We start from the raw sequence: 25,256 nt of genomic DNA, 5'->3' as shown, positions 1-25,256 counted from the left end.
AGGTTTTGGTTTTCAGAACTTCAACACCTGTCGGTGTGTCCGTCGATCAGGTTACCAGTAACTCCCGATCTTCTTCACCAAGGGGAACAGCAGATGTGGCAACCCTCCCCACAATTGCTCAACTTGGCGGCATGATGCCTGAGTTCACGGCTCTAGAGCATTTGGGTTTGTCTGCGGATAACATGTGCGTTATCCAGGCAGCCAGGAAACCCTCGACCAGATCCCAATACAAGAGTAAATGGCTCAGGTTCTGTCATTGGTGTTTGGAGAAAGAATTGGACCCGAGGGTGGCGACGATTGACATGGTGCTGTCCTTCGTATCCTCCCTAGCAGAGTCGGGGGTTCATGTCTTGTCCTGCAGGACTTATCTCTCAGCGATTTCCGCCTACCTCTCTACAGACCGGTGTTCTTATTCGTTAACTAACCCGGTGGTGAAGAGACATTTTGCTGGTTTGACACGCATCTACCCTCCGGTTCGTAGTCTGCACCCACCTTGGGACCTAAATGTAGTCCTGACGGCGCTGTGCCATAAACCCTTTGAGCCAATGGCTATGGTTGACCTCAATTACGTGTCCTGGTAAGTGTCCTTTCTGGTAGTCGTTATGTCAGCGAGGAGAGTGAGTGAGCTCCAGGCATTGTCTGTGGAGCATCCTTTCTTGGTCTTTCACAAGGACAAGGTAGTCCTTCGGACGAACCCAGCTTTCCTACCAAAGGCAGTGATTGAATTCCATCTGAATCGGTCGATTTCCCCTTCCGGTCTTTTTTCCGAACCCTGCCTCGGAGGCGGAGAGGGTTCTACACCGCCTGGATGTCCGAAGAGGTCTTAAGTTCTACCTGGACAGGACTTTCGAGCTTCGGAGCTCTTCCCAACTGTTTGTGACCTTCGGTAAACCCCAGGGCAGGCCGGCGTCTAAGGCATCCATTTCCAGATGGATTGCTGCCTGTATCGAGGGATCTTTCACCGTCCAAAAGCTGAAACCTCCTAAAGGTATCCATGCACATCAGGTGCGAGGCAAGGCCGCCGCGATTGCTTTTCAGAAGTAGGTTCCCTGGGAGTCCATCGCTAAAACGGCTACTTGGGCCTCCCATCTGCTTTTTGTAAGCATTACTGCCTCGATATGAGCTGTAGAGCCGACGCTCAGTTCGGCCAGGCTGTGCTGAAGAACCTGTTTCAGTAAGGGGTATTTCCATCCACCCATAGTTCCTGTAAGGAGTGCTTGGGAATCTCCCATAAGTATGGAGGAAAGGGGATGGGACGAAGGAGTATTAACAGGTTACTCACCATAGTGACCACCTTACTCCTAGTCCATAGTCCCCTTTCCTCCATACGCCCGCCCGCCATCCCCTCTAATAAGGTTCCTCTTATTGCTAATGGGTCTTGACACTGCGATAGAAAAGGACTGATGGGCGATGGGTGGGGCGGAGCCAAGGTGGGCGGGGTTACGGCCGCATGCCGGGCCCCGCGCAGGATAGGAGGGACACCTTTTTGAAAAAAAATGTGGATGCTTTTTACAAAGTGCCCTGGTCCCGTCCCACAGGACGGAGAGATGTCCCATAAGTATGGAGGAAAGGGGACCTATGGACTAGGAGTAAGGTGGTCACTATGGTGAGTAACCTGGTAATTATCATTGGCTAAATATGTTGATCTATGGGATTGGCAGGAAAATTACTTGCACCTTAGTGGTCTCAAAAGATATCAGTTTATATCTCATATATTATATTCATTTAAGAGCCCTCAGAAATATCTCAATCTCTGCCCCTCACCTAGGTTGAGAAGATTCATTCTATTTGGAATTGATCATCTCCCTGTCTTGGGGGTTATGGGCAGTGAGAGGCAGCTGCCGACAATGGAACGCAACTGCTGTATATGCAAGAATAACAAGATAATTGAGACTGCTAAACATGTACTTGCTGAATGCCCCAATATGGCTAAGGTATACCAAACTCACTATGGAAGATTGGTACATCAGCTGGAATCTGCGAGTCTACCTTTTTGGCTGCAATGTCTAAAAACGAGGAACCGTAGTCTTATATCTTTGTTTAATGTGTGGCTGGTGATTGAGAAACTTTTGAACATACGTGCATAACTATTGCGAACCCCAGTATTGCATACGAGGGTCATGTTAGATGTCTAATCATGAACATTATTGATGCATTGGTGGTCTGATTGAAGTATTACCTTGATGATGAATTGTTTTTTGTTTTGGCTCCCGATCAGCATTAATGATTTAAGCCTATGGGATTTTTTCAGATTAGTAAACTCTTTATTTTTTTTATCTATATGAATGTTTTACTTTGATCACATTTAGGTTTGTCTTAATACATGTTTATTTCACAAAATGCCTATGTTTGATTATGATATTTGTGTTGTGTAAAGTTTACTTGTAAACTGTATCACATTAAAGAATAATCCTGTCCCAGTGGAGAGGATCAGAAACCAGCCAACATTCACAGATCAGGGCTGAGGGCCGAAATGTATCTTGGTTTGTTTATTCTAAGTGGTAGGGACATAATCTAGGTTGGTGCAGGCTTGTGGACAGAGGATTCTATTTGTAATGACCTTCCTGAGGAGCACCCATCAATATTTTATTTTTTGTAGACTAAGGACAGAGCATGTTTATCATGAAGAGTAAAAGAAAATGCCACCTGGTCTGTCTCCTGATTCTGGCTTACCATCGTATTTTGTGTTGAGGCACTATTTAAAACTGAATGCATTTTGGTGGCACTTAAATGCAGAATTGCATTTGTAAAATAAAGCACAATTTTGAAGTAGAATTTGTGGCTTAAACTGGTGTAGTCATTTGGTTCATAGTGTACTGTGACGAATCAATCAAATGTATTAGTTCCTTCTCCCCAAGGGGAGCCACCCCCTTTGAGGCTCGGGTGGTGAGCCTGCTCCACAATACCCTCCCTAGGGGTATGGGCAAATGGATCTAACTGGGAGTAACTCCCCACCCACCACCTTAGGTGGCAAGGATTCCCATGAGGAACTCTGTGGATTGCCCAACATCGGCATATTTGAGACAACCTGATGGGAAGAATAACACTTTTCTTTGCCTGCAGGCAATGCTGAACTGAATCTATTAGAAAATGAAAATGAGGAGCTCTCTTTAAGGAGACTTGTATTTAACTGAGACAAGTGGAGGAACGAAGAGGAGAGGGCATGGTGCGCAGGGGAAGTCCCCTGATGTGATCGCACCTTGCAGGGGCAGAGCAGAGACCAGCCGCAAAGCCCACGACTTTCCAATCGGCGAGGAACACCACAGTTGGACACCACAGTTGGACACCAGGAGTCCGACCAGAACAGTAACGGGGACACCGCTGCCCAAGAGAAGTATCCAGGAGTTGGTGATGGTCTGACCACGAATGCCTCGTGGTGGGCGAGATGCCCGCTGACCGACCCTGAGACCATCACAGCTAGAAGCATGAGAAACTCCCTGACAACTGCATCCATTCACTGCTGCAGTCTGAAGGTAAGTAGAGAACGCAAAGCTGTAATGGGGAAAACTGACAACCGAGTGCATGCCGGGCCCTGCAATGTTCACCTACGCAGATGACAGTACAAGGGAAAAGCGGGAGGCTACTGGGGCAAGGGTACACAGAGTGCAAGTTGTCAAAGGTGAGATGCAAGGAATTAAGTTGTTTGACAATGTGAGACTCCTAAAGCAAGCAACAAATCAGGGGGACTAGCGACAAGTACCCTGGGGAAGAAAGGGGGCCGGGGGATCTTATGAACCAAGACAGACCATGAGCGGATAAAATGAAGCCCAAGCATGGCTTCTGAGGAATGTGAGAGGACTATGAAGAGAACCAGATAATAGAAGGAAGAGTAATAGTGGGCTCAGGAGTGGGGGAATCTAAAAGGGCATAAAGTACCATGCAAAGTAGTCGCAGATGAATTGAGAGACTGTAAAAGGATCCGAAGTGAAGACGAGAGTGTGTATCTCAAAACAAGATGCAAGCAGCATAACCTTAAAGAGCACCAAGCCCAGAGCTCTTTTACAAGAGCTCATGGAGGAGATATCCAGAGCTTACCCAAGAAGATTTTATGAAGAAACTAAAGTGTAAGACATTTCCATACTTGGACTATCAAACTGAGAAGACCTTCTCTTGGCTGAATTTAAGTTGCTAAAACTAGTGGTAGGGTCGGGTAGAGTTTGGTTTTGACTGAGGACATTTTACATTGGGAGTTCCTGATGACGGATGAGCACCCTTAGTTTCTTTAGATAGGCAGGGTGATCATTTTAGCAGTAGGGAAAGTTCAGCCTTTTTGTGTCATTAGAGTGCATAATATCCCTATTATGTTGGACTCACTTTTCCGACCCACCACAGTACTCCTGATACAATATGGTCTAAAATGATATGCATACTCGCTATTTGGGAAGGCCTAACCATAAATTTCATGAATGAGTTTAGGGAATTGGTTCTATTCACTAAAAAAAGCGTGAAACCCTTGCAGTCCCTTATCTTTGAGTGCACGGCAGACTGTAATGTGAAAGGGCAGGGTGGTTATAACATTGTACATTTTACTGGAGAAAATGAATATCTCCAGTCCAAAAACAGACTGACTACAAACTACCCCATTGAAAGCTCTGCATGCATACTTAAACACGTTCTGTGAAAAGCAGCACACACTGGGCCATTTAAAACTGCACAAACTGAAAATTGCCCACATGTATTCTTTAAAAGGTGCATGCATATTCTGAGAAGATTGCACATGCTTGTTCAGAGCAGAGTGCAAGAATCCTTGACAATTTTCCAAATTAAAACCTTTTAGTCGTATTTAAGCTGGGCATTGGCTAACTGTGAATGACCTGCACATAGCCAATACGTTCAGAATGCCACACGTATAGGTCAACTCGGTGAAAGGAATACCTGTTTTAAATGTTTAATGTTTTCTTCAATACCATACTGGTCTTTGTACTGGAGAACCAATTGCCCCTTTAATGTTTAATTTGCTTCCATTGAAAAATGCATAATGGACTGGGCGAAAATATATGGTGATGCTTAGAGGTTGCTTTGAATGCTTGTATGAGCCAGTGGCAATATTCTTGTAGGCAGGTAACATTTTGTTTGATTGAACAATTGTATTTGTGCCTGTAACAGTGTAGTGATATCCATGGTGTGAAGCTGGCAACCACTTGGATTATAATTTTGATTCCATGTTTTTAAATGCAGTTGGAGAAATGGACTTTATCTTTTATCATGCCCAGAATTGTGGAATAGGACTGTATACAGGGGACATGAAATTGGTTGTCTCATTAATAGGAATATGGAATGTAAGCATGTCAAAATAAATGTACAGTGTGGATTGCTCGAGTGTTTCAAAAGTGTGTAGGACCTTGGTTTAAAAATCATAAACTGAGCTAATGTTTCAAGTCCAAATGGCGCAGACCTCTAAATGTATATAAAAGTAAATCTATACTTAATGTACCATTTCTAGATTGGTCCTGAGAAAATGGACCTTAACTCTGATAGTTATATTGGGTATAAAACATATATCCATTTTATTATTCTGTTTATAACCCTTTTTTTAAAAAACATTAAATGGCATGTATAAAAACATCAGTTAAGTACATAGAATCTGCAATGCCCTATTGTACATTCCTTAACATCACACGCGTATTCATATAACCAAGGTTGCACTATTCTGCCATTTTCATTCCTGGTGATCCCTAATAAGGGTGAAACTATATTTGCAATTGTCCTGACAACCTTGCAAAATGTCTCTTGGGTTGATTAAGCTATGTATAAAATAGCACTGCCCTCATGGGAAAAGACAATTCCTGGCGAAAAAGGTTTGCATTTGAGTTAATTTGTACACCCACAATGCCCTGCTGTTGTGGCTCACAACTGGAGTTGAATTTCCAGCGATGGCTACTAGGTGGCATTGTGCAATGTGACTTGGTTCAAATGAACTTTCCTACATGTATAATATATTAAAACATCTCGCCTCTACCTAGCGTTCAAACAAGGGCCGTGCACGACTGATGGCTGATGTCACCTTGACAAAAAGGAACCGGGCAGAGGAGCATTAGATGGGGCTATGTCCAGTTTGGATGTGCATTTACTTTTGGTTTATTCTGCCTTTTATTTCTCATACACCCAGGCAGCCCCAAAGATTAAAGCCAGCTTTGATACATTTCCTGTTGTAAGAGCATGCCAAGATCAAGGCAAGGCCGTTTACCTGAAATTGCAATGTTTTATCGATTGGGGGCAGGAAGATGCATGCTTGCATCTCATCTACAGTAGATGACTGGGTAATGTGGATGCATCGGTGCCCTGGTGCTGTTGAATTTGTCCATGGCATTTGATATTGAGCCACTTTTCTGCTCTACTTGGAAATACAAACCTATCAAGTGCTATGCCTCTAACAAATATCAGTTTGGGGGAGATGGAGGCTTCCAAATCATACACATGACACATGCCACTCAGCTATGTAAATGCTCTTCACTTTTTTCAGCTTTTTTAGTATGTGTATGTTTATTTTCCCAGCACCACTCATTTAAATGAATCTGAAGATGGCTCATTATTCATTTGTCCAGATTACTCTCTCAAATTATTGTGGACACTGCATAACTGAGAACATTCCACAGCCTACACGTGTAAGCTGATCAGCTAAACCATACCTTTCCACAACCAGCTGCACCACTTTGGCAAGAGCACTTGTATTATCAAAGCTGTATTATTTCAGTGCTCTCTACCTAGGATCTAACAAATACATTACTCAGAAAATGCAAATATTGCAAAATAATGCCCTTAGAGCATCATTAGGAATCTCCAAAAGAGAACATATATCAACAACCAGAAGACAATCCAACTGGCTATCCACTGTGGACAAAATTAAACTTAAAACTGCCTCCCTAACGTTTAAATGTCTCAACAACCTTGCTCTGAAATAGACAGATTCCAACAGTCTCAACCAGACCTACTAGAACAGCCTACGCCAATTGCCTTTTAGTACCCCACTTTAGAAGGTCTACAACTGGAGAGAACAGTTTCCCTGTCAAAGCGGCACAACTGTGGAACTCCCTCCCGCCGACCTGAAGAACTGACCATAACCCTAGTTTTAATCGCCAATTGCCTGTATAACACAACTGCACAGTGTTCAACTAATGTGAGTTCACACATGTAATATTTACCTGCATATGTACCAAGTGTTTTTATTTGTATTACCTTTATGTAAATATGTATTTTGTAACATGTAAGCTTAGTATCCTTGTCCTCGCGCCATGATACCTTCGGGTCTGGCGTGTGCTATAAATAAACAGCCTATTGTGAGGGGTCAGAAACTAGTTAGACACAAAGTGGTAGTGTTTTCAACATCAGATATCTTTATTAAAAGAAAAGGGTTGGATAAAGAAACATAAAGAGGACATAAAGTGAATGGCGCCAACACCTGTCTCCTCAAACCCTTCATTTATACAAGCAATTGGTTAAACCATTTAAGACTGCCATCGTTGAGGCAAAATCCACCAGCTTTAACAGGATAGCCCAAGCAAAATCCAGTTCTAGGAAGCTCTTTACAATTTTGAGGGAAAATTAAGACACATCTGGCAGGAAATCGGGTCCTAACAGACACTCAGCTTGGTGCCAGGAGATTCATTTCGAATTCTTTCTAAAATCATAGGACACCAATGGGCAATCCTTGCCGAAAAAGGGAATTCTTACCACCCACTTCCAGCTCCCCCACCCCTCAAGACAAGGTTTCCACCAAATTTGAATTCTAACAGTCCACCGAAGCCAAAATCTGGAAGATAATATCAGACATGAAATCTACCTCCTGATTTGGCGATGGCTGCCCTTCTAGTATCTTCAAATGCTGGCGGATGTATTAAGCACATGGGTTACTAATTTGGTTAATCTCTCATTTAGCGAAGCTAGTGTCCTGCTATCAATCAAGGAAGTGTGGATTACGCCCTTACTGAAAAAGAGCAACATAGTCCGGCCTATAGCCAAAAACTACCGACCAAAAACAAACGTGCCTTTCTTGCAAAAGATCATAGACCGTGTGGCATATATCCAGCTTCAGAAATGTATTGAATGCAATAATATCCCTGGCCAAGCATGGCACTGAAACCGCCATGTTAGACCTCCCAGCCTTACCAGCATTGTGGACAGAGTTCAGCCAGCTCTTCTCATGCATCTGGATTTCTCAGTGGCCTTTGATCTCGTCGACCAATCTTTGCTGGCGACTAGATTAAAGGGCCACGCTGCATGCTCTAGTGCAGCATCTCAGTGGATGTCGTCCTTCCTGGGGCCTTGGAACGCTACAGTAGCAACTGATGCCAGCTCTTCAACTGACAAAACCAGTGGTGTCCCTCAGGGGCCATTGTTACGCTCACCTGGCTCCCACAGGGGCGGCGGTCGGACCCAGACAGCTGCGGTCTCCACCCACATGATGCGTAGTGCAGCGATGACTGACTGGATCTGCCCTCCTAATCTTGTCTGCTTAACCCATAGAAATATTCTCCTGCAAGTGGAGAGATGGATTTAGCCACTTGTGGATTCAAGTGATGGCACCCTCACAGTCCTCCCCAACTAATCACCTCTGAAATGCCCTCGCAGCAATCTCACCTTATATTCTTGAAAGATGAGCTCTTCATCCTGCATGGATTTGCAAGGGCGTGTCGATTCCAGTTACTTCACTGGTTTGAAGGCTCAGGAAAGTTCCGGAGAGTATTGACTGAGGTTCCTGCTGACGACCAGTCGATATTAAGTTCATAGAGTTCAATATGTCCGATGTTCACTCTTGTTCCGCCCCCCCTTCCTTTCTTGTCTTGCAGCTGGCTCGTGAAAAGATGCTCTTGTGGCAGCTGGTGGCGCTCAGGTAAGAGTCTGTATTACCCGGTGCTGTCCGGTAAATGTTGCACGCGGAAAACGTGTTTTGTCTCTTTACAGATGCGGCACGTGAAAATATGGAGAGTCACAAAAGGATGCCTCGGTGGTAAATCAGGTAAGTCTATGGTGGTAAGAATTATATTTGTTGGTTCCCTCGGCTCACCTTGTGGTTTTCTTTTGTCTCCTAGGTGCCGAAGTTCGGCGAAGAAATGATGGAGGCAGCGCCGACCCGAAGGATGCTCTGAAGACTGGTGAGTATGGTGCGGCGCTGCAGCTGGAGGTGCGGCGTGGGCAGAAATGATGTTCTTTACAGGTCCGGAGACAAGATGGATCCAGAATCAGGTGTGGAACAGAAATGAGTTCGTTTTCTAACCTTGTCCCTTTCTTTCCTTTGTTTTAGGAGCTCCGGATTCGAGGCGGGTGTGGCAGAAGACTGGATGCAGGCTGCAGGCACGGTGAGTGTTACGCTGCTGGATGCAGAATAACGCGAAGCGTGTGTTGCTGGTCGGGTGTGGTTTAAATAGCCTCAAAAGTAGTCCCAGGTAAGAAGTCCCTAGAACCACACCCAAGTAAAAAATGGTCCCTGTAGAAAAATAGTCCCTTTCAGTGTTCATGTTGGATTGGAGTCATTTGCAGCATGGTCTGCCTGAGGTAAGTAATGACTATGAGCCTGGCGCCTAAGGCACCAGGACTGAACCCAGATAGCCCCTAGCCGGGGTTGCTGAGGTTTTACTAAATGTCTAGATGCCTGCTCCCGGGGCTGATGGGCTTGGTCCGGATGCCTGGGGGTAGGCATCATGACAGCCATGTATCCCTCCCTGCCTATTCAATGTTTACATCATGCCTCTCCTCAGTCTCCTGAATGACCTGGGTGTGCAATATACCAACTACGCTGACAACCAGGTCATTCTTGAGCTCTCAGGCATTTACACACCAGATTCCCTTAGCTCCATCTATGAGGCGGCAGACCAGGCGGAGCTCCTGATTGTCGCCTCAGGGCCAAGACTGAAAAATCTTACCTCCAGAATACAAGAGTTTTACCATTGGCGGCAACAATTACAGTGGCCAAGAGCGTGAAGCCGCTGGACTGCCTTGACGCTGAGCTCACGATGAGACCACAGGTCTCACACATTCAGGCTACCTGTCGGTACATCAACAAACTGCTCAACCACATTCGTCCCTACATTTCCTTTAGCAACATGTCAATGCTGGCCATGGCCTCTGTGAACTCTCGTTTGGACTACTGCAACAGTCTGCTACTTGGTACTTCCCAAGCCAACATCCTACCACTCCCCAAAATGGGGCAGTTTGTGCAATTCACATTCTATCTTGACGAGACATATAACCACCACCAGGAGGGACCTTTTTATTGGCTCCCTCTACAGCACTGAATTGTACACAAGCTCCTAACCCGTGCTTACAAAGTTTGGAACAACCATGCACCCAAATATCTCCGTCCGCCTCCAGGTTAGCCGACCTAACCATAATTTACGGTCAGTTGAAGCTGATGCAACCTAGTTTCAAGCTAGTCAGATTTGCCGTCACTAGCTTCAGTGTTCAGGCTCCTGCAGTCTGGAATAGTCTGTCCATAGGACTGAGAATAGCAAACACTATAAAAGAGTTCAAAATAATGACTAAGACCCATCTGTTCAACCTTAAACCAGATTGACTCATTTTCACGTAGTATCTCCACCCCCTCACCTTCCCACTGCTTCTGTTGTCTCGTCTGTTTTATGTGCTCCTTGAGGCCCATTGGCATGTGGCACATAAACCTAATTAAAGGCCGTCTCTCCCTATCCTAAAGAGGTTCCCCGCCTAGGAAACTAAAACTAAAGATACGTTTCTTGTCATCAAAATTATAAACACTGTCCTGGTGTCCAAAGTATTAATCTGACCCTTACACTAGAAAAAAACAACTAAGTGTCTCTGATGTAAAAATGTAGTTAAAGTGTTAAAAAAGCGAAAAGATGAGTTCAAGAAAACAATCCTTGGTTTTAAAGGGGGTGGTCCCTTTCCCTAGATGACTCTGGAAAAATGGCAAAAGTCTTCCTTTCAAATAAGGGCTCCTCGAAGATGGTAAAGTACCTTTCCCACAACCACTTCTTAAGGTTGTCCACCACTGGATGCCTCTTTAAAAAAATTTAAAAGACGCTGCTTAAAGATAGGATTGCAAAATGTCTTTCAAAGATTGGCTCCTTAAAGTTAGCAAAGTGTCTTTCACACAGTCCCTTTTTAGGGGTAACAACCACCTTTTAAGAATGACTGACTAAAGTGTCTTTTTCGAGTTGTGCTCTCTTAAGGATGTCAACAGTGGTTTCGTTAGATGATGAAAGCTTCTTAATGTGATGCTTTGCAAACAACCATTTCTTACAAAGAACCTCCTAGTATGCTCCCATTCCAGGAAGCCCCTTTAAACAAATAACTTCTTTTAGAAAGGCTCCTGGTATTTCCCCCTGCTAGGAAACCTGCCTTTGGTATGTATCACCTAGTATACGCTGCTGCCAGGAATCCTTTTCTGGGGTCTATAGAACCTCCTGGTATACTCTCCTGCCAGGTATCTCCTCCCCAATTGCTTCTTGCATGATGCACTTTGTTACCAGGACTTACCATTAATGTTCCCAATGTCTTTTAGTATATCATTCCTTCACTATATACACTTTCTTAGCTTAAGGTATTACTTGTCCCAACTTTATTCATATTGACCTCTCATGTATGGAGACTTGTTCAAGTTTAAACCCGTTTACTTCAATTCTATTAATTTGCCTTGGTAATGTTTGTGCCAACTTTCCACATATTGATCTCTCGTATATGGAGATTGGTTTAAGCTTTGTCTTGCTCTTCCTTCACTAATATTCATTGGCTTGTGGCAACACTTGCTTCAACCTTCCCTGTATTGACATTCACATAGGACAACTTGCGCAAATTCTGTCTTGTTCTCTGCTTGCTCTATATTCAAAATGTTTTTTTTTAAAAATTTCTAAGTCTGCTGTTTCAATACTCTACTACGTTGCAGGTAGCTAGCTTGCTCGCTGCTGCCGGTTTACTAGCGGCCCGCTGTCACTGCCTGCTCCTTACCCCGTGGCCCAGCACCTGTCCGGTGAACATTTCCTAAACATGCCAACTTGGGAACACCTGTTCCCTGCAGCACAACCCGTTCCTGTGCCTCTGTCCTTTGGGCTTTACTTCCTCTGCCTCCATTTGGCTTCTCTCTCCTCGTTGAACGCTGACACCCTTTTTGAAATGTCCCTCGTAAATGAGTCTCTGCATAACTAGCCTGTATATTCAGTTTAGTTCTTCTGCTCGGCATTGACTCCCTTCTCTTCGTCCCAGTACTTTAGGTTTTATGGGAATTGGAGTCAATAAAACCTTTAAGACTTTTGAAGTGAGATGCGCTTTTAAAGAAAATGTGTTTAGTTGGCACAGATTTGAGGTGTCATGTATTTATGGACCGTTTCGGCCCCAACCATTGAGAAAATATGCATTCGACATGCGGGGGATCGGGTGGGGGGGGCAACGAAGCCCATAAGGTCAACCAAGAGGAGCGGGGTTGTCCCCTGTTCCCCTTAAGCATTATGGGCCTTGGGGGCTGCAGGGGTGTCCCCTGCTTCCATGACATTGAAAGCAAGGGATGATAAAGTTAAAAGAAAAGAGGGATCCTGCAGCGCCAGCTCTGGCTTATATTGGTGGAAGGGACCTGACGGTGCAGGTATAGGGGGGGATTTAGCGGCATACATGGGTGTGCCACTGAAAAAGTTAAGTAGGGGGAAGGGGTAGAGGGATCTGGGAGAAAGTGATCTGTCTTCACGGTGCAGTGCGATTTTTCGAATTCGACATTTTCAGATTTGGTATTTCGCGGCACGCAGTATTCATGTAGATTCTGTATGGACATAAGAGGCAAGAATGTTATCCTGCCTTGAATGTTTTGCAAGATCGGTTTTATAACTTGTAGGATTTGTAAAATCACATTCCATTAGGAATCAAGGAATTATAGGGTCCTCTTCACATGGAAGGGGAGAATACTGTGTCTCTCCTAATGGGGTCACCACATCTCCCCGACAGCTGTTTCCTCCCATGTGATCCTCCCTCATAATACCACCCCTAGGGTCGGGATCAGGTAGCGAATGCCTTCCACGGACCACATTGGAGGAGACTTTAGGCTGGCGTTCAGTGATGACTCCATATGATTCACACTATTCATACAGCCTGCATAATGGGGCAAACCACTAGATGTGTACCAATAGCTCAACTGCTTGATGAATCACACATTTAATTTGGCAAAAAGAGATGCCCGGGTCTATTTGTTTTACTATGTTGGCAGTCTTGTAGTGCATCCTCAAGCACCATGGGTGTTTGCAAAGCCTGGACTAGGTGAAGAGGGAAGATAATGCTCCTTGTGCAGGTCCCACCTTGTCTGTAGTAGTTGCTGTGTGGTGCTGGAATGTGCTGCAAGAAGACTGGAGTACAAATAGCAGACGTCTTCTGACTCAGCAAGACGATTGTTTGGGCCCAATTTGCCAGAAAACTAAACCCAACCAAGATTAGTTTGAGCTTTATCAACGTAGTTTAGCATTAGTTCACCAAGAATGCTGTACTTGATGTTGTGCATCCTGATGACCAGGTGCCCAGTGGTTAGCCATCCTAGCCATGTATGTCCCGGAAAGGTTTCTAAGCCAGGTGCGGCGGTCAGCAGTCTGTACATATTTCTTCCATCTGAAACCCCTTCACGATCTTTCTCCCACCTCACCCTAGTGTTCTACACAGGGTCCAGGCCAGTTTCTGTTGTGCAGTTATTTACGCATATTAAGCAGAATTTGTATATGGATTAGGCACAATATATACCATTTGCAGAGGTTACAAAATGCCGTGGCGCCTTGTCTGATTAGTCTCAACAAATTAGCCCCCATCTTGCCTGCGTTCAGATCACTGTTTGCTATTCGTGTAACAGCCTATCCAACAGAAGACCTTATACATGACCCATCGGACGCTTTATTGCTGTGCGATGGCCCTCTCTTCCTATCCAATTAAATCCACCCATATATCTCAAAGGTCCAACTCTGAGCTGTTCCATCCAGGGCAAATTCAGTGATCTTATTTTTTAGGGAGTAAAAATGTAAGTCGAATTCCTAATGAGCGTATTTTATAAGCAAGTAGAAATGTTTTAACTGGAAAACGGAAATGTTGTTGTAATTCTTTGATCCTAGATATTCATGCAAATTAAAAGATGCATGTTTACTAATTCTGATCAGGAAGTTTATAATGGTCGTTTCTTCCTGTGGTGGTATGTGCACTAGAGGTCCCAAAATCCACGGAACTGCCTGTGTAAATAGGGTCCCTAGACCCTACGTGTCTGTTTGCTATTTTTTTGTGGGCGTATTATTCATTTTTTTGTTAAATGTGGGTAAAATTTGCTTAATTTTAGGGAGTAAAAGTGGCTTATACACCCGTTGTCAGTAGGGCTGATGACGCAGGCATGATATGGGCGACTTTGAGACTGAGCGAAAGGCGTCCTGAAGCATTTTGTCTGTACAACTGGGATATATGCACACTGGTCCAACAACTCGACGCATAAACGTTCTTGTCCCCAGGTTCAGGAGATTTTGAGTAGGGGCGAGAACCTTTTCCTACCAAGCAGCCAGCTGTGGATAGCCTTATCGGAAGCTATATGATCGCTGGTCAAATTGGCTTTAAAAAGGAACCGAATTTGTTTTTAATCGATTTTTAATAGGCCATCACTGTCAGTAATGAACAGTCCTTCGGCACCACGAACCCCTTTTAGTGACGATAATCACGCCGTTCACCTTGCCTGTCGTTGTGCTGATGTTTCAAGCATCGGATGCAACGGTCGCAAGTACCTAGTTTTCAAGAGTAAACTTAAATGTAATGTTTTCTGAGGGAGGGAAGAGTAGTCCCCTGGGATATAGCCACTTTGTAGGGCAATAGGATAAGGGATCCTGTTGTCTCTGCTCAGTGTTGGCGTACATAACCTTCACATGAATCCATGCTTTTCTTTGGAGCGATGTGAACGCTGCTGTTGCTACACTGCGCCTCCCATTTCTCCTCTGCCCCCACACGCATCGCGTGGCAACATTTGTTGAAACTTGCTCGCGAGCTGTATCGGTGATGCTACACCTGTTCTCGGAGTGTGATATTTTCTCATTTGTTGATGTGTGCTGATACACGTGACTCCTTCCCATTCATGGGTGCTGTACAAGGCTACTTTTTCTTTTGACAGTGGAAAGCCATGTTACTAAAATGACAGTGGTAGCGAGTTATGGCACAAGCCTGACATCCCAGGAAGTGAGTTTACGTGACCTTACTGGCAGTTGCTTTGCATGCCTAAAAAAATAAAAAAAAACCATCAAAGCTAAACCGCACACAAAGTTGCCAAACCAAATAACTTTTTTTTGTTGCCAACCACATTGATGTGCTATGAGCGTTTTTATATAACCAGGTTACCAATCGGAGCCAACATAAACCAATGGCATAGGCTTGTGCTGCCCCACATGACTTGCATATTTCAGTGCCACCCTCACGCATTTCTTCTATGCTTTTTACAACCATACATTTCCAGATTCTGCCTTAATATAGCAAGTTTAGTTCATATGTAGAGGCTGCCAACTTATCCTGTTACAGGTGCACGTGCCAGTATAGTCCTAATATGCACACCCTGACCTTTGAGGGTGCTGCCTTCAGACACTGCCCTATGTCTAAAATGCCTGCTAATGCCTGATGGTGACTATGCATGATATCCCCCTCAGAGCCAGTTGCTACTATCCAATGCCAAGCACGCCCTCCAGTGCCCTAGTAATGTTATCCAGCACATTTTTGTGTAATGCGTCATATTCTTGCAAGCACAGCCATATGTAGTAGGTAACCTCACACCACAAGTGATTGCCGTCATAGCTAAGCACAGCTTCCAGTGACCCAGAATTCCACCCGACATCAGGTGATGTATCATGTGCCCCTTTCCTCGCGCCATCAGAGGCTACTAAGAGGCTTCTTCAGTTACTTAACAATGAGATGGTAGAAGCTATGCATGGTTAGCAGTGGAGTTGCTAGGGATAGCAGCTGGTATCCTTAGTGAGTCTCAACTCTGGCCTCAATTATCACTAGCCAGTGGCTAGAAATAACTGACTCTTTGTGAGTAGAAATTGGTGTGCTCTGTGTATCTGTAAAACTGTGGTGGAAAGTTACTTTTTATGCCAGACTCCTAGCTTTCACCTTGCCATTTTTATCCCTGATCAAGTGATGTCCCTAGTTGGAAATGACCAGCAGGTGGTCGGTTGATACCTGAAGCGGACAGATCTAAGCTCCCCTGCAGTTGTGGAGTGCGTATGGGGATTGACTGGTGGGAGGCAGACAAGTGGGTTTGACAATTAAAAGTTCTCTTCTTTGAATGTTCTCTTGGAAGGTGGGGGGGTGGAGGGGGTTTCTGCTTGTGTGTAGGCTTCTCTTGACATATTTCCAATTAGCCTCCTGAAGGTTGTAAGTGCTTGACCTCCTCACTCATTTTAATTTTTTCGACTGTGCAGATGGAGGTTTGGTGGGGGAACGAGGGAGTGTATTTTAAATGTATGGTGTGTGTGTGTCGCTGTACCAAAGTGGAATCTAACGCATTCATGGTTATGGAGAGCATGTATGGTGCCTATTTGACAACATAATTGAACATTTATACCCTATATTTTTTTATGCTGCTGCAAAGTGCTCACAATTCAAGTAGGGGTTAACGGTGTCTGCAACAATTGCATCCAGCCATGATGAACACTGTATTGATATTTTTAGTTTGCTCCATGAATTTAATTTATAAATGTTTTTTAAAGTGTACTCATTTTCTTATCTCCTCCCCCTTTTAGACAGTTGAACATGGATTTCCCAACCAGCCGAGCTCCCTCGCCTATGATCCGAAACTCAGAATTATGGCAGTTGGCACAAAATCTGGAGCAGTTAAAATGTATCCTTTTTTTTAAAAAAAAAATGTTGTGGTCCATGGGTGAAGCCAGAAAACTGGAGCAAGTAAAAAGGTACGACCAATTTGTTTCATTTCGTAACTTCAGCTCCTTGCATCTTTTCATATTGAGGTATTTGGGACTTGGAATACACTTGTGTTGCTGTTTTATTCTCTCCATCTTGATAGTCTCTTGTGCTTGGGTTGCAATATTTAAATGTTGCCATGGATTTATTTTTCCAATGCGCAGTGGTTGCCATGCGTACTCTGAAATTGGTTTTCCTGGTTGTGGTGTAATTGCTATTGGTTGGTTAGGCTACAATTGATGCCTTATGGGTATGTATATGTGTAGAATTGCTGAACAGACTCGTTCTGGAATGCCCTGATGTTAGTTGCTGAATTGGCTAATGCATTTGGCAAGATTTAGTTGGGCTGCGCTTCCAGGGGGTTGCCCCCCTGACAATATACCAGTTCCTTTACTGGAGAAGTTGCATGTGTAAACATTGCTGTATTCTTTACTCCAGTTTATGGTTGATTTAGCTCATGCTGATCCATCTCCTTTTCTCACCACCATCTTGTTCTCTGCAGCTTATTCTGTCCAAAGCAAGCATTTACTGTTTATCGCCCAGGTGAATGTGCTTAAATTGTCCATATCTTCTGGTCTCGCTGCTTACGAGCAAGGTACCCGATTTCCACCGGCTGAGTGGTTGTCAAACTAAAATCACATTTCAAATCCAGCTTCTTTTTAATTGTAGTTCGTTTTCTTGGTACTGTTAAACTGTCCTTGTTGGGAGTGGGCCATTTCCAGGATTGGACCCTTTGTGTTTTTTTTCTTGTTGTTTTTTTTTTTTTTGACCAGAGGTTCTCAACATCTCACTATATGCTGATCCCTCACCTAGTTTCTTGGATGGGCACCTAGTGATTTATAGACATCACCATTTCTATCACGACCACTTTTATGTAAACAAAATAGTTTTTTCTCAAAGACCGCTTGTTCTTAAGGTTATCAAGTCTCCGCCTCCCACTATTGCTAACACTAGGCTTCTTTTTCTGTTCAACTTTCAACTTTTCTTCCTTTTTATAAATAGAAATGAGATGTAAGCAAATAAAGTACACATTGTAAACGGGTTTCTATCTCTTGCTCTTGCTTTTCGTTAAATGCCCAATTTTTTCAGACTCTGAGGGCCTGATTCTGATGTGGGTGTTAAGTACTGAATAGGTCTGAGAAAGCGTTAAATAGGTAGTTAAGACCTATTCTGAAGGTGGTGTACTCCTCCGAAGTATGAATGAATGCGCCACTTTCGGAATATATATGGCGGTTGCTAGGATGGGTGGGAAACCAACCTAGCAACCGCCACATTCGTTACCTGCCATTTAACACGGGTATTCTTTTGGCACTCCTCCACTTTCTAACTGTGCGTTAAAGTTGCGCACCTATACAGTACCGTTATTGTGGAGGAGTGCCGCAGGAAGCTGCTCGTTGAGTGCAGGTGCGTGGGCGAAGATTAATGGGTGGTGGTAAATATTAATGCAATTTGTGGGCAATTGATAATGTTGACATACAGCTGGCACATTATTGTTTTTAAAGCATGTGCAGAAATGCTGTAGTTCCGGCGCCACAGCACGTGGCAGAAAGTGTGCTGTGTAGACTTCAACATTTACACAAAGGGCATTTGTAAGTCTACGCAAGTGTGTACCTTGTGCAGACTATAGTCTGTACCACAAGAGTGTGAATGGAAGGGTGTGCTATTAAGGAACGTGTAAATAAAGAAAGGAATTATGTACTTGATGCATGTTTCTCACATTGCCATGCATTTACATTTGTGAAAGTGGATTTGACTTAACATACCTTGTGTTAGGTAGATGTTAGTACTGCGGAATGGGTACTGCACTACATAGCACTTAAGGGCACCATATTCACTGGGAACAAATGGTGTGTGTGTGCGCGCATCACACACGTGCACTATTGGCCATAAGAAAGGGAGAATGAAGTGTGCTTCTTTGGATGTGCATGCCTTTTGCTAGGTGCTGCAGGATGGTGAAAAGGGAGATACCATATGCAAACCAGGGTTGCTTGGAGGCATCACATTTGCACAGTTGTGAATGGCCTTCTGTTGTTGCTTCCCCTTTGAGCTAAAAGTACCAGTTGTATGTGGTGTGTTGCTGACAATGTGGTTACACTTCAAAAGGTGCTGACTTGGGTAACCTGCTGCCGCAAATACATGAATAGGTCTGGAATGTGTGGATACTGTTTTCGTACTTCCTTTTTTTTTAAATCTTTTTTGTGTAGGTGCTACATGAACATAGACTGCTAGTGTACACATACCCAGTAGTGTGTGCAGTTTCAGCACCCATGTCAATTGCTGTTGCAGCGTACATTTTAGCTCGTAAGCGTGCCAACGATTAGCGACCTGTGCTACCAACAGTGGTGAATGTGCAGGCTGACCACCCACATCCCAGACAAAGACGTCCAAATAAATAGCGTATATGTCACACCAGGGTGAATTTGTTCAACATATCCGAAAACATTCACCTGTACTGGTTGGATGCTGATGCAATTTTGTATTTGGTAGCGCTAATAAAGGGGGACCAGGGAGCAAGCACCAATAAGACTATAGCTATTCCACCTTTTGTCAAAGTACTGGCAGTGCTCCACTTTTGTGCAACTGTATTGTAACAGGATACTGTTGCAATGGCAGCAGGGATGTCACAGCCAAGTTTCTGTAAAATTGGTTTTGGCTGCACTGTTGCAGCACATATCCAAGTTCATTACTTTGGCATGTACGGCAGTTGAGGTTGCCGCTGTGAAGTGTTTTTTGTCTGTATAGTACCACCCAGTGAAAGTGTGCAAATGTTTAGAAATGGGGGGGGGGAAATGCACTACTTGCTGAACAGTCATTGCTATGCCAACTCCCCTGGGTCTGCACATGGAGCATTCATTCTGTGTAGTAGCACCTTGCCTGTGGTAATGAGTGGCTTGTTGGCAAACAGAATTTGGCTGCTTGGGGATGCAGCATACCCCTTGAAACCGTGGCTAATGACACCAATCTTAAATGCAACCACTGCATCTGAACAGAAATATAATGCTGCACATAAAAGGACAAGGAACACAATAGAACAGACTTTTGGCCTCCTAAAAAGTTGTTTTAGGTGTTTGCATGTGTCTGTAGGGGATCTCATGTATGCTCCAGACAAGGTTTGCAAAATTGTAGTGCTGTGCTGCATAATTTAACCATTCAGTAGGAGGAGGAACGTAGTACGTAGTGATGTTATAGCCAATTTATTCACGTGACACCACTGGGCGGTGATCATTGCAAAGTTTAAACAACATTCTGAGAACATTGATGAAATGTATGATTGTGCATCATGTGCAAGAATAGGACCATGCGTTCGTGCCATGGAGTTTGACAGTTTATTGAAAACTGTTAACAAATGAAACATTGCTCAATAAAAGTGACCATTCACATTGGTGTCCTGAACTGCGGTGAGCCATCAGGAAATGGTCCTTTTGCGCAAAACGTGCCCAATTTTTATCAATGTTGCATGGCGACGCATCAACATGTTTGATGTGCAAGCCAGGTATGTCATAAGTACTTTTCCTCATCAATAACCCCTTTGCCACCCCTAAACTACAGTCAACATGACCCAAACGAACCTCATAAAACTGTTCAATTAAATTAAGTGCCCAAATGTTGCAAAAACCTTTGCCAATATGCTTTCAGTTACTGCACATTCTTAACATGCTTACGCCTGCACACTCTCGTGGTCTAGTTGGCAGTACAACCTCATGTGCATTGTTGCTGTTAGAGGTGCTAGGGGAACTGAAAGATTCCACTGCTGGATTGGCTTCAGCCATGCTGGCCATCATTAGGGAGTACTCCTTTTCCTGCACTTTTAGTAGATGGGTCAGTGTTTCCAGGCATAATGCATTCCCCTTAACTGTGGCACTGCGGATTTGCACTGCCTGCGTCAAAGCATTCATGATTTCTTTGTTTTTGCATTTGGATGTACATTACGGCACTTTTGCCAACGACTACTGCCACACTATCAATTGAGCACAGTGTGCTTATGTTTCGTTGTATGTCATTCGAGGCATCAGCTACACATGCCATATCCGCATGTGCAACTGAATTCCCCTTAAGGGTACACACCCGAGTCTTCAAATAACCATGCATTTGCAGGAGTGCCACAGTTTGTTTTTCTGTGGTGGCAAGGAGACGGCAATCATCGTCCGTGGGCAGACCTGATGTTCTTCCACTAGGTTCCTCCAGCGTCGGTGGTGGCTGGGTGAACAGGCTGTCTTCCACCGAGTGCTCTGTGGCTACGTCCTCCACTACATCGGCCATGTTGCCTGTACTACTCTCATCCTCAAAGTACTGATACAGTGTAATTTCTGCATCCTCTTGATGCTCATCTAACATTACCAGATTATCCTCTCCTTCAGGTAGGCTTCAGCCGTCCCTGCCAATGAAGTACCTGCAAACATAAAGACAGTATGACAAAACCACATTAGAACAGGCCCATAGCAGCATGGAAAGCAATCATAGAAGTGCACACTACAGGAACACAAATTCACTCCTTCGAGAGTACTCTGCTTGGCCTCATCCATCTCTTTCCCTCCTTTCTCTTCCCTAACCTACTCAGCTTGCTGACCGGTCCTCTGGTGCACCTCCAGAGCACTACAGGTCCTAGGCTCCCCTGCCAGTCCTGCACTTGCCTCGGAGCAAACGCACTGCACTTAACCGTGACCCCTGCGGGGACTAGGCACACTTGTCCTTCCGCCCGCTTCTTGTCTTGCATGTCTGTATGTCCGCTCCTCCCTCTGTTTCCCCTCCCTAGCCATGCCTTGTACTGTAGTATATTGGACTGTATGTTCCTTCCCTCTCCGCCCTCCTCCCTCTGTCATCTACTTGCATTAGTAGATATGCCTCTAGCCTAGCATACTAGTTATTGTTTGCTCATTTGTAATCTTCAATGCCTAAGAATGCCGACTGTAATCCCTGGTTTCCGTTCCCGCCTTGATGTGCTTTGAAGCACTTGACTTGTGTATAAGCGCTTCACAAATAATTGCAATCACAGTTTCCTAACATCATGGAAAAGGCATTCTGCTCAAAGAGACGGGAACACACACCCACTGCACATGTACAGTTCCTTGAATGACAGCAAATGAAGAGGCACAGTTGTAAAAACGTTACGAGGTGAACCCACTCGTGAATAGGGATGTAACGGTATAACGTTAAAAATACCGTGAACCACTTAATTGAACAATAATAACCGTCACATTGTTTATACCGGTATACCGTTAACTGTGCTTTTCAATCTGATTTGGAAAGGCTGCAGTAAGCAATTGCTGCGCAGTCTTGGTCTTGCACTATTGGATGTGCCATCTGCCAAGTACTTGCAGTTGGAGCAGTTTTTAATGCCATTCTATAAACCACACGTGTCTGACCAGACACAAAATCAGTATGTTAGCAATAGGAAGAATAAATACAGTGCCAAGAAGGAAAAAGGGTTTACTTTGGGTTGGTGGCTTTGGGGTTTATATATTTATAATGGATAATGTTTGCTAAACATATGACAATGGGGGATTTCCCTGGTTCCATCATTGAATTTACATATAATAAAGTCACACTGCGAAATTCACTTCTCTGTGGTTATTCCCTGCTGCCATACCAAAGGGTAAGATGTCCGTGATTACTGAACACTTTTTGGCCCGCAAGTAAACTAAAGGTTGTAACGTAAAGAGAGCTTGCGTGTGTATGCACACAAGCGTATACTACCATCAGCACCCATTGATCTGTGGCATGCAGGTTATAAAGATGGCAACATGTTCATCTTCACCATAGCCAGTGGGGAGCTAAAAGCCTAAATGACCACTTAAGAAAAGCTATCCAGTTTGCTTTACCTGTCGCAGCAGCCCCCCCCCCCTCCTCCTCTCCACATGTGTGTTTGTGTTTGGTGGAAGTAAGGGGTGGCATTTCAGTGGAAAGTATGTTGAAAAGCCCACTTCTGGCCCTGGGTGCCTGGTTTTGTTTGTGATGATAAATCTGACAATGTATGACCTTTTAGAAAATATTTGCTAAGATTGGTTAACCCCACCTGCTATACCGCGATAACCATGATATACCGTCATTTGGCAAGAAGGTTATCGTACCGCCATAAAACTAATACCGTGACACCCCTACTCGTGAATACCTCAAAGGCACATGTGTGGTTTTCAGAAATGCACACCAGATGCCTGTCACACTGCATATGATATTTCTGAGGTCAATTAAGTGACACAAGAATTTCTACTTACCATTGTTCAGTGTACCCATGCCTCCTACACCCTCTAGGCTTCCAGAGTCTGTGACTGCAAGCACCTTTAATTCTGTGGGCTAATAATTTGGGTCATAGGGCGATCCTCCACCAGTGCACTTTGCTCTTGCGAACCATGCACAAAGTATTGGAAACGGCATTCACTTTGGTGGCAATGCTTTCCCAAAGGCTATTTTTCACCGAAAGAGGTGTTCGTTATGCATTGCACCACTTTCATTTGTTATTACCTCATACACCAGTGCACCAAGGGTCGCTTCAGTGCACTTTGCCTTCCATTTTCAGCCTCCACTTTGCACTTCCACATCTTGCCCAGCCATCAGAATGCTACCTTCTTTCACACCGTAATGGCACCTTCCTTTAGTTCACCTTATTGCATTTATCCCCTCCATCACACCTTTCTTTTCCTTCACACACTGCTGTGCAGTTCTAATCTCCAGCTAACGAAGGCAAAAGGGAAAGCTGGCCGGGAAATTCCTTTTTAACCCTTTCCACTTTTATAACCTTCCCTTGACACCTTCTCTGTCCCGTCCTGTGCCCTCACTTGTGCCACATTTGCATCTTGCTTCAAGAAGCGCGTGTTTTTCCATGTGCTTCCTCTACGGGTGCCGCTGTGTACTCGGCAGCGCTTTCGTAAAATAATGAATATCTCGTTATTTAATGAAAGTGCTGCTGAATTTCCATTCCGCCCATTGTCTACACAAACTGGCGAAATGCAGGCGGTGCACTGTCGTGCACTCAGACGCCCAGGACCATTTAAGAATGGTGGTTGAGCCTGGGCGTCCAGATCAGGTGCAGTGATTTGTGCTCCTTAGCACGCTCACTGCGCCAACATCAGAATCGGGCCCTGAGGAACCGAACACCAGGGCTTCTCCTTTTTTTTTTTTTTTTTTTAATTTCCATTTCTCACTCTTTCACTCAATTGTTCCCTGTAATATCTTTGGCTTGTTTTTGTAATCTGAGATTCAAGCATCTGCTCTATGGATTTGAGGGCATTGGGCATGGATCTACGTGCATCTCATGCTTTACTGTGTGGCTAACCCTATTCCAGCATCTTTTTATGGTCCAGGATTTCTTAGATTGATTACTTTCCAAATACTTCTGCGCGGGTACATCCTCTTGCTGGTTCTTATCCCTTCTTTAATAGGGTGTATCAGGTACACTGCTCGGGTGTGAGTCTGTTTTCTCCCAGAGCGGGCTGTCCGTGTGGAAGAGTTTGAAGGAAAAGGGGGAGTGGGGTATGACGTGTATCCTCTCATCCATGGCTCTAAACTTCTCTTTTGGTATTCCAGCTCACTTATTGCACTTTTATTCATTGGGACTACAATTCCTGCTTCTGGTTTTTACTGTTTTTTAATGATAGCAACTCAGTCAAGCACTGGTTATCACAAACATGTCTGCATATTCCATGACACAGCACCTTGCAACGTTTGCCCCATCTGCTTTTCCGGAAAAGGCTTGCTTTCTCGGGATCTAAGGCTAGGGTTGAATTAAGAAATGTTCAGTCCCTTCATCCCAGAGTCGTCTTGCTGCGATTCTGAAGCCGGCACAAATGTTTTGATATTTCCATCTTGGATGTAGGGATGAACCTAAAAAATGTAAGGATAACTACTGAATGTTTGGTGTATAGCGTGAGAAACCGGAATGTGTCTCACCTGCTAGTCCCAGCAGAACTCTCCCTCAGGTGGCTAGGGTATTGGCCATCGCCTTTGGATGCAGACCCTGGGGGTGGACCAGTGCGGGAGGATCACCTGGCTAAGCGGTCTTGTGGGAGTGGGACGCCGGATGACGAGATACGGTATCCCTCCCACTACAACACCTTTACCCCATCCTACCAGGTAGGATACATGGGAACTTTCCTTCCTTCCCCCTTCTTCCTTCCTTGTCTTCTCCTACCCCCCCGCCCCCCTGCTCTATAAAATGTCTCTGACCTATTTTTGACAGTAGCTTGTTTTGTTCCTTTCCTTCACCCTCACTCCTATTCCACCGCCCACTTCCCCTTCCTACATGCACTAAATCAATTGTCGTCAGGCATAGTAATTGTTACTGCTTGTTTTGTTTCTCCTTCCTTTCCCTGCCCTCTTTGTCTTAACTGTTCCATGCACTTGCAGGTGTCCGGTCATTTGGTCAAAAATAAATGGTCGAATGACCATTT

General features: G+C 44.4%; 1 protein-coding gene across 2 annotated transcripts in view; it reads left to right on the top strand.

Annotated features, from left to right (window-relative positions):
* The window catches only part of LLGL1 (LLGL scribble cell polarity complex component 1), a 557,504-nt gene that overhangs the window by 99,391 nt on the left and 432,857 nt on the right, over positions 1–25,256 (top strand). For both annotated transcript variants that reach the window (XM_069645702.1, XM_069645701.1), the window contains exon 2: positions 16,695–16,792. In XM_069645702.1, the coding sequence (XP_069501803.1) occupies positions 16,695–16,792 (98 nt within the window). The remainder of the gene's footprint in view (positions 1–16,694; positions 16,793–25,256) is intronic.

Source organism: Ambystoma mexicanum, chromosome 2p (assembly GCF_040938575.1).
Source record: "Ambystoma mexicanum isolate Mex_15411 chromosome 2p, UKY_AmexF1_1, whole genome shotgun sequence".
NCBI classification, from domain to species: Eukaryota; Metazoa; Chordata; class Amphibia; order Caudata; family Ambystomatidae; genus Ambystoma; species Ambystoma mexicanum.
The sequence above is the reverse complement of the archived record's forward strand: the minus strand, read 5'-3'. Positions and strand labels throughout refer to the sequence as shown.